Source organism: Stegodyphus dumicola, chromosome 3 (assembly GCF_044657685.1).
Source record: "Stegodyphus dumicola isolate Sdum_Otavi_A_Nest chromosome 3, ASM4465768v1".
NCBI lineage: Eukaryota > Metazoa > Arthropoda > Arachnida > Araneae > Eresidae > Stegodyphus > Stegodyphus dumicola.
In genome coordinates this window covers 44723311-44738692 of record NC_140770.1, presented here as the reverse complement: position 1 = coordinate 44738692, position 15382 = coordinate 44723311, and the positions used below count along the sequence as shown (strand labels likewise).

At 30.8% G+C, this 15382-nt stretch overlaps 1 protein-coding gene across 3 annotated transcripts in view; it reads right to left on the bottom strand.

Moving 5' to 3' along the window:
- The window catches only part of LOC118198837 (ankyrin repeat and fibronectin type-III domain-containing protein 1-like), a 1134269-nt gene that overhangs the window by 412360 nt on the left and 706527 nt on the right, over positions 1 to 15382 (bottom strand). For all 3 annotated transcript variants that reach the window (XM_085812822.1, XM_085812824.1, XM_085812823.1), the window contains one exon: positions 4356 to 4487. In XM_085812822.1, coding sequence (XP_085668948.1) covers positions 4356 to 4487 — 132 coding nt within the window. The remainder of the gene's footprint in view (positions 1 to 4355; positions 4488 to 15382) is intronic.

Sequence of the window (15382 nt, the reverse complement as noted above, 5' to 3'; positions counted from 1 at the left end):
AACCATAAATTAATTGTTAGGAAAATAAAATAAAACCCTGCAACACTAAAAGAAAATGTATTGAACATCTATGGCATTTGAATACACGTGGAATTCGTTTCAGCGTGAAATCCTTAATATTTGAAGCTAATAAAGTGAATGAAACAAGTTCTGTTTAAATTAGCTAATTTCTATGAGATAAGAGAAGAGAAGCAAGGCATTGGTATGCTATCATCAAGAACAGTATCTCAAATGCTTCACGGCAGCATACATTAAAACTGTTCATGTTCTCTCAATTTGATTAAACCCTAGCTTGAAGCGATTTCTCCATGCTCTGAAATTCAATAGGTATAAGCAAATTTCAGCGTAACTTGGCATGCATTTAGGTTAATAGATTTGCGTGGGAATTTCTCATTGCATTAGAGTTCATGACATGCAAAGATATTTCAATTACAAGATACCGTCATTTAAGCTCACGAGAACACACGAATACAATACTTTATTAATTTAGTGAGGTATTGATCGTTTTCTTATTAAAAGTGAGCATGCAAATTTCCAACTTTCCATGATAATGAGTTGGATAAAGATATGCTAAATGGTAAGAAAAAACGGGAACTTGGACTGCAATACGATGTGAATTTAAACAATAATAATTAACTGCTTTGCTTATCAGCTATTTTATATCAGGATGATAATGTTCTTTTATCTTGCATGATCAAATGCAGTTAACAGAAAGGTAAACAAATCTTGATACTTCAAATACATTTAAAATCATTAAAAAGTCTTCATTAAAATCAAGAATGTAAGGTTTTTTTTTATCGTCTGCGGTTTTTGAACACAATACTTCTTTTTATAAAAAGGTTTCATTTCCTTGTCTCTTTTCTTTAATATATTTGTAATCATGTTAATGATTTAAATATCATCAAAGTAAAAGTAAAAACTGTAAGCAACCTTATACGAAATCAGTAAAGTCTCCATGTGGCGTTAATTTGCAAAGAAATAATATCGAAGTAAAGTTATTTTCAGCTATTAAGCTTTGCAATTTGACCACTTATTTTAAATACAAGATTTTATTTTTTTATCTTTAATTTCTGATGGATTAATTCTTGTTTATTTATTGTAACTACTCGGTTTAAAATTGTTTTTGGAAGTTACACTGAAATCTGAAAATTAAGATAAGACTGGATGTAAAGTATCTTATGTTAATTAACCAATTATTACGGTTTAAGTCTTTACTACAGCTTCTCCTTTCTGTATTCGAAATGAAAATCATATTGTTTGAAATAAAAATTATGTTATTGAAGGTTTTGATTCTTTAGAGAAGAGCTTCTGGCAATCGCGTCTTGCTGTTAGTATTTTCGTCATATCTGCTTAAAAGTGATAGTCTTGTTTTAGCATTTTCTCTAGCCGATGTTTTAAATGCGCGCCGGTAAAATATCTTAGCCAGATCATTATTAGTCTATTTAATATGTAGTCTTAGACTACATTGTCAATATTTAATTGTGACTCTCTGTTATGTTAATGTAAAAATCCACGAGTGGTGGAAATTTCGTCTGTTGCACAAGCTGTTGGTTTATACTGACATTATAAAAAGGTTGCTTTAACCTTTGGAAAAAGATTAAAAGAAAAACAAAATATAATGTTGCTGTTGTAACAGTGTAGAGTCACTAGGCGCATTTTTTTTGGGGGAGGGGGAGCAAGAGACGTGTAGAATCTGCAGTGCCGTCGCTGGGACTCAAAACCTGGACCTTTCGTATATGCGTCGAGTACGCTTCCAATTGGACCAGGAAGGCATGCGGAAAGGAGGTATAAGATACCTTATAACTGGGAAGCTGAAGTCCTGCACGCTCTATTAGACAAATTGATTGATTTATTTATTTACAGGAAAAATAAACTTTTTATTTAATCTTAATATCACAAAAGACTGGCGAAAACTTCTGGATCTTGAAATTAACATAACAGATAGTTCAATTTAGATGTGGATAATGAAGTTCAAGACTACTCACTAAAAAGACTAAATTTAAGCTAGCTCAGATATTTTACCGGCCCGCATTTAAAACATCAGTTAGCGAAAATGCTGAAGCCAGAATATCACTTTTAAGCAGACTTAGCAAAAATGCTAACAGCAAGGCTCGATTGCTAAAAGTTCTTCTCTAAAGAATCAGAACAATCAGCTTAAATAAACAAATCGAATTTACATTCTGGGTGAGGAATGCGAAAAGAAGAAATTATAGTAAAAGCTTAAATCATAATAATTTATAATTAATGAAAGATACTTGACATGGAATTTCGTTTTGATACTAGACATTTTTACTTCCTTGTACGAAGTAAAAAGGAAGTATTGTAAACGCGAAAAGTTTTCAGGCAGCATATTTAAATGAAAATATCCATTTTGACCGCTATCGAATGCAATTTAACGATGTTTTTGCGTGATATCTGTACGTAAGGACAGAATAAAAGACTCGTTTCCTCCAAAAAAATTATAAAACTGCTTTAAAATTAATTCTGAAGAGAATTTTTCGTGGCGTCTGTACGAACCTATGTATGTACGCATCTCGCATAACTCAAAAACGAGTAGCCTCAGAACGTTGAAATTTTGTATATAGGACTGCTATAACATGTAGATGTACACCTCGTATTGTGGTTGCAATCGGCTGCACCAAACGTATATAAATATATTTATATATATATCCACTCTGTTACCGGGCTCAGTGATCTCAGTTTCTTTGCTCTTATATGTTTGTAAATTGTACATTTTTTGCTTTAAAAATAATTGAATTATGTTGTTCTTATCTTCCGGTTAAGGTTTTCATGCCTTTAGTAAATCTGTATGCAATATTTTTAGAATTATCAACAATTTTAAAATTGTTTAAGTGCCGCTAAGCCTAATAATGTTTTTGATGGCGGCCATTGCTCTTGTTTACATTTGAAACAGCAGGATAGCGGATTTGTTGCCAATCTAGAGAAACTTAGCTTCGCAACAACAAAGATAACGCCTTCATTTATTATTTAAATCATGCTTAATCCTTTCTGGAATTTTTTCGAGGAAATAAGCGTTTAAGATTTACTTCGTAATTTTTAATGCAGATATTTTGAGTTTTTATGTATTTTTACTTTGTCGCGAAGTGAGAGCTGAATTAATAGAATAAGAAATAGTGACTCGTCTGTGAAAAACTGTTTCTTTTTTGTGTTGTTTGTTTAATTTCTTTTATACATCGTTCTAGCTTTATTATAGTATTTAAATAGAACATGTGGCAACGATTAGATAATTGTTTAAATGATATAAATTTTGTGTGTTCTGAGTTATAATATGAACAAAATATAATACTGTTAAGTAAACCTAGCGCTAGAGTGTCGCTATGGTAAACAAAGTGAATTTTAAAGAATGCATTTATTGTATTGTGCTTTATGCGCTGTCGGTGAAGTAGGTTGAATTCAATCTAATAAGTTTAAATGAAATGCAAGAAAAAATGCGTATAATTTAATATTCCGTACAAGGAAGTCATGTGGTGTACACATCAGATTTTTTGTTCAATTTTTTTAACATCATATATAATGAGAATGTTTTCAGACTGCACACTGCAATGCTTTGAGATTGATTTTTTTCCTTTCACGATTTTCGGCTTATAAAAAAATTTTCCTACAGGATGAGATAATTTTAGGGAAGCTGAACTCCTTTTGGGAAATTTAAGGGGCTGTCTCTCATCAAGGAAAATATCAGCTACGAAACTGTAGACATTACACATTTCTTGCTCTTTATTTTTGCTTTATACCTTAGAAATAAAGAAAAGGTTAACTCTAATTTTAAAACGCTGCGTCCATTACAATATGCACAAGGGAGTTTTATGTTGATAATTGCTTGTTTATCAGTCATTGTGTTATATTTTACATATTAGTATTATGCCTAAAAATTAGAGTTTTCTCCACTCAACTATAATAGACTTATGGAAGTCAGGGGGGAAAATACATCACCCCATTCTTTCCTCAACAGACATGTGTTCTGTGCTTTTACTATTCTATTACACTTAGTATAATTCTTTCAGGAAGAACGAATTTGTTGTGTCTTTTTTTTAGATTAAACAGCAGCTTTTAAGACAAATAACTGAAATATTGAACAAAGCAAAGAAAAAAGGGAAATAATTCATATCCTAGAAACTAATTTAATGAAACTTTTAAGATGGATTAAACGGTTATAAAGAGACCATCCATTTTACCGTACACTGCTGGCTAGACTTGACTTTTGGAACACATAATTATCTAATAATGCTATTGAAAACCTTTCTTGCACCGTCTGTTTAATCCTTTGACAAACGTTTGTCAGAAATATTACAGGGGAAAAAACTAATAAGAAAATGTGTCAGATTTTCTGTTCTTACACGTCCGGCGCCAGAGAACTGTCAGATCCATGACTGGATGGCCTGTCTCCAGCAACTGATTTTTCTCTTGGCGTCAGAAGTCTAGCAAGTTTCGCGAGGCCTGCTCTGGAGCTTTGACTTCCATGCTCTGATCTAAAATAAATATAATGAATTTTAATCAGAAAATTATCTTCTTATCTGCATAGCTATGTGAAAACAAAAATACATTTTTCTACTAACATCTGATAATATTAATAAAATATTGCTATTTGCAAAAAGAAAAAAACACTTTACTTAATTCAAGGTTTATCTATAACGGATGGGAAGGATTATAATGAATGCACAAATGACAGTAAAAACCATACACAGATATTAAAAACAGTTAAAACTAGGTTATTAGGAAACTATAACCTACGATATTATTTAACAGAATCCTAGTTACCGGATGCTTAGATTTACAATGTAAATTCAACAGGAAGTTTCTTTTTTCTAAATTTTAACAATTGACATTTTAGAAAATAATGATTATCATAAAGATACAACACTTAAGTTTTTCTTGCAGGGGGACTGAAAATAATTTCTCTAATAGCAAATAACAAATAAATTTCATCAATAGCTTAATTAATTAGCAAATGATTAAATATTCACCTTTACATTATATTAAAAAACTTGAATTGATCATGAAACATAAAGAAAATAATGGTAATTCGTAAAAATTTTCCATAAATGCAAGCTGTAATAAATATGAAACTTGATATAAATAAAAAATTAGTTTTTGTTTTTAATGAAATAAATGTATAGTTTAATGCTCTTCTGTAATAGTAACAAAGAGAAAAAAGTCAACTCGAAATATTTAATTACCTGCCTAATTAATTTTATGTCATTAAAAACAATTTAAACACATTGTATACTGAATTTTAATCTAAATCTTCACCACAATATTTGAAAAGCAAAAATGATGTTATATAATTAATATTAGTCAGTTAAATTAATTAAATATTTATGGTACAATCTGACCGTGACTATCATCATATGGTTCATTTTAATTGTTTATATTCCTTTGCAAGTCTCTGTTTGTGCATTAAAGGAAACAAAATGCATTAGCTGACTTAGCATTCGCACAAAAATAAGTATTTATTGATATCACTGAGCTGATTTATTTTTTCTTTAATGAAAATAAAATGACGCTCCGATCTATTTTAGTTATCCGTCCAGTAATTAAAAAATTAACATATTTGAAACAGACACTTTTCTGTCGTAAATAAATATCTGATCTAATATAAAATGTTTCCGAAAAAATAATTTTTTTTTACCGAAGAAATGAAAAATAAGGTATTAATTGAGAGACTTGTGGCAAGGATAAAGAGAATTTTAATTTCAGCATAAAAATTAAAATTGTAGTTTGCAGACTAATAGCTAAATCAGTAAACATTTTAATAGCAATTCATGGGGGTGGGAAAGGCCAAAAAACGATTCATTTGCTAAAACCCAAATGATAAAAACCAGGGGCGTAGCTAGAGGGAACATCTGTTCATAAGCGCAGCATCCAGGGGAAGTCAAACTTATGTTATGAAATTTTATAATTAACTATTTTCCATTCTTAGCAAATAGCAAAATCTTCAGTCCCCAGTCTTTTCAGTCCCCGGGCGCTGAAAACCTTAGCTAGGAGTCTCGATAAAACACGGACAAAAAATCAAACATTTCAGATGTTTGGCCCCCTTTGAAAGGGAAAATGTATAAACTCTGATTTTATTTAATATTTTAAATTATGTTGTAATAATATGAAGCATAAAAACTGTATATAAAGATAACACATCATAGCATTTTTATTTTCATACAGCTTGACTTGGAATTAAATAACAATGAATTAAAAGTAAATATATAGTTAACTCTCAAAGAGAAGCTAACAATCCGGTTACAGTCGAATTTCATGCTCAATGAATCTTTTAACATATTATTGCTGTACATTAATTTAATTGGTGGTTGATAAATATGATTTTCAATTGAAACTGTAAATTTTTTAAGAATTAAAATTTAATTTCTCTGAGAATATTTCATTGTTCGCACATATTGCAAGATCTAGGAAGACGACATATTCCAAACTGAAATTTTATTCGGTAAATTAATTGATAGAAAATGTATTAAGTCACTTTCCAAGAATTAGCGACCAGTTTGCTACGGACATGACAGGAAATAAGGAAGACTATGCAGAAATTCAGTCACCGTTTTATATATGTATTTCAGAAAGGACTTCTAGAATGTCTATGATTCATTGAGTCGGGAATTATTCATTTAGGTATCATTATCACCGGTAACTCATTATGTGTCGTTCAGATCGAGCCAAGTCTTTTTTGACCGACGATATACTGTTTTAAAAATTCAACTCTTCTATCAAAGTTATCTTTTATCTAATTCTACGCGAAAGTCCGTGTGCCAGCATTTCGTTAAAATAGGACATCGCACACTAAACAGAAAGAAAGACAAAACAAAGCTTGGCACTCAATATATAAAAACGTTGTCTTAGAGAGTTATCGCTTAAAAGATGCATTCGAGCTGACGAATTCTATCTTAATTAATAATTAATTTTGTGATTAATTAAGTTAAGTATCTAAATTGACCGGCTCTTTCCCAGGCAGGATGCATTCGTAAGTTGCACGAGAAAATTGCACTTTCTCTTGTCCTATTGCGATTTTCTGAGAATTAGTTACAGTTATATCATTACTATACTGTGTTTATTCACCATATTTGGAAATCTTCAAAAGTGAAGTTTTCCTTAAGTGTATACAGCTTTTGTGTAGCTGAAATGCAAGAAACTGTTATAGATTTGATCTAAGTTTGTTACGAAAAGCGTATAACATAGAATACCTGGCACACCAAACTTTAATCTTTTATCTTCCAAAACATACGAGTACATGGTAATAATTTCATTCTAAAAATAATTTTTCAAACATACGAAGTTTTCTATTTCTTTCTGCAGAATATATTATTCGGAAAATTCTCAATGACTACTAAATCTCTAGAAAAATATTTTCTCTTCTAGCAAATGCCTCCATTAAGATTGAATTCTATTTATAAATATCAGTATTATAGTATTTGTATTTTTCTAATCCCTTCCCATAAAAATGAAGAACTAAAGAGCTAGTTAGGATGAAGAAAAGGTCTTTCGTAGAACTTTTCTTCATAAATACGCTCCAGTAAAATCGATATACTCCAGAGAATGCACCTGAATATTTTATAGCATTGTCAGCCTCCATAAATATGACTACTATTTGTGAAGCAGCATGTATTCAGCTTTTGCATTAAATACATTTTTATTATAAAAATACTGTATGGTGATTTATTTACTCAAGGCTATAGTGTGTAAAGTAGCTTACACTTTTAGTATATTCGAATCCTCTTCAAAGCTTTACTTTGTAAGTACATACTATTTTAAGTAAAGTTATGTTAAATATTCGTTGAAGTCTTATACAGATAAATGCAGGTGTTTATCTCTCGAAACATTGCCCGTAGTAAGAAATTGGAGAACGTTTTAAGACAGAATTCAACATTAAACATACGTCATATTACCCTCTAATATCGTTAATTCTTAATTGTACAAAAACAAAACAAAACAAAAAAAAAAAAAAAAAAAAAAAAAAAACATAATTGTTTGTCAGAAAGAATAAAAAAGCTGATTTTATTTTATCTCAGATAGAATGTTCAAAACAGTTCACATATAAATAGCAGAAATTCATAAAAATTGATGATACAGTTAAGTATAATTACGAGACCACAGTATTTATTAAAGTCTAAACTAGCATGGTGCTGACAACGTCACGCAAAATCGAAACTAGCCCGTTTTGGTATTTTCAGAGTACTTGTTACAAAAATATAATAGTGAATGTTAAACTTAATAGTTTTTTCACTTCCTTGTACGAAGTAAAAAGGAAGTATTGTAATCGCGAAAAGTTTCAGGCAGCATATTTCAAGAAAAATATCCATTTTAACCGTTATTGAATGCAATTTAAAGATGCTTTTGCGTGATATCTGTACGTAAGGACAGAATAAAAGAATTTTTCGGGGCGTCTGTACGAACGTATGTGCGTATGTACGTATCTCGCATAACTAAAAAACGAATAGCCTCAGAATGTTGAAGTTTTGTATATAGGACTGCTATAACATGTAGATATGCACCTCGTATTTTGGTTGCAATCCGCCGTACCAAACGTATATAAATATATTTATATATATATCCACTCTGTTACCCGGCTCAGTAATCTGTTCTTTACTCTTATATGTTTGTAAATTGTACATTTTTTGCTTTAAAAATGATTGAATTATGTTGTTTTTATCTTCCGGTTAAGGATTTTATGCCTTTAGCAAATCTGTGTGCAATATTTTTAGAATTATCAGCAATTTTAAAGTTGTTTAAGTGCCGCTAAGCCTTTTTTTGATGGCGGCCATTGATTGTTTACATTTGAAACAGCAGACTAGTGGATTTGTTGCCAATATAAAGAAATTTAGCTTTGCAACAACAAAGATAACGCCTTCATTTATTATTGCCAATTAAATCATGCTTAATCATTTCTGGAATTTTTTCGAGGACATAAGTGTTTAAGATTTACTTCGTAATTTTTAATATAGATATTTTGAGTTTTTATGTATTTTTGCCTTCTCGCGAAGTGAGAACTGAGTTAATTGAATGAGAAATACTCAATCGTCTGTGAAAAACTGTTTCTTTTTTGTTTTGTTTGCTTAATTTCTTTTATACATAGTTCTAGCTTTATTATAGTATTTGAACAGAACATGTGGCAACGATTAGATAATTTTATTCTTTAAATGATATAGATTTTGTGCATTATCAGTTATATTATGAACGAAATATAATACTGTTAAGTGAATATAGCGCCAGAGTGTCGCTATGGTAAACAAATAGTAGAGTTAATTTTAAAGAATACATTTATTCTGTTTTGGTTTATGCACTGTCGGCGAAGTAGATTTAATTCAATAAGTTTAGGCCCACCAGCGGCCGAGCGGTAAAGTCGCTGAACACTGGTAGTTCGGTCCGAGGTTCGAATCCCGCGAACGGGCTGGCTGCATGGGTGTTTTCGTGGTTTTCCCCATGTGTAACTTATATACGAACCAGTTCCCTTAGAAAGTCCTCCAAGAAGGCATCCCTTCCCTTAGGCAAATAGCCCTCGTAAATACAGATACCAATAAGTTTAAATGAAATGCAAGAAAAAATGCGTATAATTTAATATTCCGTACAAGGAAGTCATGTGGTGTACACATCAGATTATTTTAAATGTAAATGCGCACAGGTTATAACTACTAAAGTAAAATCTCCAGTATTCTTGGAAAAGAAATCACGCAGAAATAAAAATCGTTAATTATTTTATATCAAAAGAAAAGAAATAAAAGGGGAAAAAAATCTGTGAATTTCGCTTCTATTCAACCATTATCACAACCGATATAAGTTTAATTAAGAGACCTCGACGTTCATTAGCTAGAATAAATGACAAGGGCACTAATGAGAAGTGAGAAGCCTTAATTAGTGACTTACATCGATGACTTACATCGATGGTGTCACTAAACTCTTAAACGAAGGACCATATAATCCGATCCCTAAAGATCCTTCACCTTCGGACTTATCCAAAATAAAAACTGCGATCAAATCTTCGCAAATCATTTCAAGCAACTTAAAACATTCGCTTATTCCATCTGTTGCTAATTGTGCCAGATTATATGCTCTTCCCAAAATTCATAAAAGTGGTATTCCTTTCCGCCCTATTGTATCAAATTTAGGTACTGCCTCGTATCCATTAGCTAAATATTTAGTTTCTAGATTTTCCACTCTATTAGACAATAACATTTACACCATAAAAAATTCAATAGAGTTTGTAAAAAAGGTTAAAAAAATTTCTCCTCGTAATTTACTCATGGTTTCTTTTGATGTAAAACCATTATTCACCAATGTCCCAGTGGAGGGTGCATTAAGATGTCTAGAAACCAGACTTCGCGAATTTCATTTCTAATAGGTTGTTAATTAGAGAATATAATTAAACTCTGTAGAGACATTAGGTTATTTTGAAACAGGAGAGGTGAAAAATGTGCAACGCCCTCACCGGGACTCGAAACCTGGAGCTCTCGAATACGCGCCGAGTGTGCTACCGTTACACCATGAAGGCATGCAGAAAAGAGGGAGAAAATATCTTAGATACTCTCCCTTTAAAATGGCGACTGGGGATTAAGGGACCCAGTTGCCAAATCTTGGTGGTGAAGAATCATTATCCACCACGTTTTAGTTCGGGCACCACTATAGTATTAGCGCCATGTACAGCCATTAGGATTTTTAGAGTAGTGGAGATGAAAAAGATTCAGTGCCCTCACAGGGACTCGAACCTGGACCTCTCGAATACTCTCCGAATGTGCTATCGTTGTAGAGACATTAGCATTTTTTTCGGTAGCATGAAAGATGAAAAATGAGCAACGCCTTCGCCGCGGCGTTGTCACCACAGACCTCTAGAATACGCGCCCACCTTGCAGACCACCACACCCCGAAGCCATGCTAGGAAGGCGAGAGAAATACCTTATATACTAAGTGTCACCATTTAAAGGTATTTTCAGATAAAATTATTAAAGTAATATATATATATATATATATATATATATATATGTAATAATAAAATTCCATAGTAAAGAATTTACTTAAAATTCTAACTGTAAGTTCTTTTCATTTTTAATGGCGATGTTATCTTATTTGAAAATACGTGGAATTAAATCCACAGCCCCGTAGTCAAGTTGGTTTTCCCGCCTTTTCTACACGTATAGTTTTAGAATGTTCTGGAAATATTTCAAGCGAACTGGATTGGCTGACGTCATTTCTTAGAAGCTCCGCCTTTCCAGAAGCTATAAAAAGACTCGTAAAAGAATATCGGGGCTTTTTTTCTTAAATGTCACAATGCAGTAAACTTCATACAAAAAGTTATTAGTAATTCTTTTTATTTACTCCGGATATCTGATTTTTGTAACTGCTATTTCTCCTGACTAATAATAAATGGATCCTGTTTTTTAAACTTATCGTCAGATTATTTAAGCTACGACTACATTTTTGATTCTTCAACAATCTATTTATTCCTGACAAAAGCTGGTACATCACATACATATATAATGCATTGTATTTAGATCGCTTTTACGAGATACCTTTCCCACTAACTCTAGATATACTATTTCTGGAATAATATATGCAGGATCTTTGTAAATGAATAATGGGATTTCACGAAGATTCTATAAAATGTATCTTTTGTAAAATGGACTGAAAGAACGCTTACTTAATTATGTCTCTTATGGCGATTATGTGCATATGGCTATGAGGCCACAGTACTTGTAAATGATTGCGAACTCTTTACAGTTGCCAAAGCTGGGCTTCTGAAAACAATTAAGTGAGACATGAACAAAATTTAGATTCTCCGAAAGTAAGTATGTGGTGTGACCTAATGAGTAACAATATTGGTGGCCCTTTTTTTCCGTTTGTTAGCGTTAAATAGGCTTAGCTTCAATGTGGGCATACTCAGTAGATTTTTTTTTCTGCTTCCTCAATTAGAGCAAATGGAAGAGGAAGATATTGATCTTAATACTATCTTCATTTAAGAAAATAGATCATAGTCTTATTTTGTGTATCATGCGTATGGGCTTTGTAGAAAATGAGATTTACAATGAAAGAATTCAATAATCTTCACCAACTGCAGAAGAAAGTCACACAAGCAGCTACAAGCCTCATGTTAAATGTTGCAAGAAAGCGAACTGAAATTGAATAATCATAGCATTCATGGAGCTTATTTTCGGTGATGTAATTTAAATAACCAGTGATGTAGATTACCTGATAAGTCTGTAAAGCCTTGTCATAAAAATCTTTAATTCACTTCCAATTTGTTTCGTAAGATTTAATTGTTGTCACTGTTGTTGCTGCTAAATTATGCCAAACTATTTAGCAATAATTTATAATAATAAACTATATAAATTATTTCTTGCCAACTTAATGTTATGACAAAAGACAGTCCAGAAGGTCTATTAATTTCGTTTTGGCATTTGTGTCGAAATTAATAATTTTGCGTCGAAAACTTTAAAAGTCTGAATCCCTTTTCAAATTGTTGCCACCAAATATTATCGCCTTGTATTATATTTGAAGAAATTAAATAATGAACAATCTGCATAAATATATCTATGTTTCTCGCACTGTGATAAAACAACGATACCTAGAGTCATAAGATTTTGTATATAAAGTATAGCCTTGATTTAACGAATCGAGAAAAAATTTTTGATTAAAAAACGATTTCAAAGCGAGCATTAGCAACACCGCATCGGAAAAAAAGCATTTTTATCTCCAGCGCGAGACTGTGTATCGGAAATACTAAAGATATGCTCTTTTTAAATAATTTTGCGGTATTGCTCTTGAACTGAATTTTATGGTTTAAGTGCGAAGAACATGATATTAATAAATAAAAGTAATACACAGAACGTTCATTAAAAAACGACCCTTTTCGGGGTAATATAAAATCTGAAAGCTTCCAATTTTTTTTTTCTTTTTTTCAATTTTCTTTCTTTTTTTTTCTTTTCATTTCCTTCAATGGTTTATGTAATTCATATAATTTTAAATATATTTATTTATGATATTAAACTGATGCTTAACGGTAATTAGAAACTAGCTTCTAGCCTTATACATTGTGCACATAGGTAAGAAATCGTTTCATTTCATTTATAACATATATCCAGTTTTTGAATAAGTGCCTCATTATAAAAATTTTAAAGCTATTTTCTAATGCTATAGGTTTTATGAACGTATTATCAATGCAACTAAAATTCTTACCTCTTTCATATTTATTTATGTGTTATATTTGGGAAATCAAAGCAAGACATTCTTTACATTTGATGGTTTTGGTGGGAAAATATTGAAAGAGAATGTTTTTTCTAAGAGGCCGATATTAATTTAGGGCAATAAACAGAAAATTTTGATTTATATATTTTACTAATAAAAAAGATTATCTAAAACAAAATTTAATAAAAGATTATCAAAAGCAAAATTTAATGAAAAGTTATACTTTGTTTTGTATGAAATTTCACAGTTAAAGATGCTATCTTGATTCTTATTACTAGCATATGACATGCAAATAATATTGCATTAATGCATGTTTTTGCATACATGTGCACATGTATACATTAAAATGACATTTTATTCATTTTTCATAGTACGAAAAGTTAACATAATTGTTTCAATTTATTTTTCACTGAAATAAATTATAGATATTTACCATGTGACTGAAATTTATGGACTTGTTTTTAGCCATTTGTATTTTTACATTGATATTTGTGAAACGAGTGTTGATTATTGGATATAAACACATTGATATGTTGAACTTTTATGACTTTCATATTGTTAAACTGAAGAAACTTTTAGAAAATTTAATAGTTATTTATGCGTTAGAAAGACACATCTTATTATTATGTGTTTGTCCGAGCTCTAGATTTTTGTATTTTGAAAGTGTTCTCTTATATAAAACGGAATACATTACAAAAAAACTGAAGCCGAAGAAATACAAAAGATATATCAGGGTTTTATTTTAAATAAATACTCTTTTTAAGAGATTTGATTAAAATTTTTTCGTAAAATATTTCCTTTGAATGTTTTCTTAAAATAATTTCTATTTTCTTTCTTACTGTGATATCTACAAGTTTAAAAAGTGACATAATATTAGTTTTTTAAAACACATTAAAAAGTCTTAAGTCTTGTAATATTCAAGCTATTATAAGATATTAAAATACATCCTCAGAAAAAAAAATTGCATTTATTTTAAACATTCGAAGAAAAACTAATAAGGCTCGGATTTCTCATTTCATGTTGCTGTTTATTAGCTGACGCACTTTAAGTTTTACTTTTATCATCTGATATTATAATATTTACTGCATGTTTAATTCTTTGAAAATAGTTTGAAAAAAGAAATTAGGCACATTTACAAAATAAGTAACGATATAAGGCGCATTTTAACTGGGCGTTCTAAATTTGAATTTCTTGAACAGTGTACAACAATACCGGATTTATTAGCTATATATACCAGCAGGCAAGTCTGTCAGATGAACGGGCTGCAACCTGTTTAATATTTCTGTATTTGTTTTGCGATGCTAACACATCGTCTGTGAAAATCGTCTACGAGACTATTTGCGCAGTCGCAAAGTGTTACCATGGTTACCAGTTATTTCTTTACCGTTGTTATTGTTAAAAAAAATGGTTGTTCTAAAAGATTGAAGTTGTATTTAATTGTTTATTCGGACCACATTTTTTATATACAACCAGAGCAAAATTTATAAGTTCCAATCTATCTCTGTAAAGCAAATGTATAAAAATATTCCTATATTAATGAAATCAGCTCATTCTTTCCAAGCAACAAACAATTTATAAATAATTTTTTGTTGTCTAACTAGGAAACAAAAAATTTGAAATTTCAAGTTAATACAAATGAAGTCATGATTAAATTATAAGTAACAACATTTTCTCAATTTCAATAAAAGAATTAACGTATCAATAACATATCGTGTCAATTATCGTAATTGGAAACAAAGAATTTGCCAACAGCAACTGGTTAATTAAAAGATTGGCATTAATGAAACATTTTCGACATACAGTGACGTCATATGCGTCAGAATACGACCTTATATAATAAAAATATGTTTAATGTTTAGCAATGCTCTTTTTATTTCATGTTTTGTAAAACTTACACATTTTTAATGAACAAACTCTGCGATTTAAAAGCGAACAGTAGCAATACTTTTCGAAATAAAGCATTTTTATCTTCAGCACGCAAGACTGTTGCCACTCAGAAAAACGAGGGCGAAAATTAGCGTTTTCAGAGTTTTTGATTGATATCTCAGCTGATTAAAGTCATACGAAGATGAGGATAGTCGAAATGGCTTCCCACGAATTTTTGGAATCCGGGGAGTACCTCTCTCGAAACTCAACTCCCCGCCATTCCGAAGGCTATAGTACCACAAACAAACAAGCAGAAATAAGCGCACAG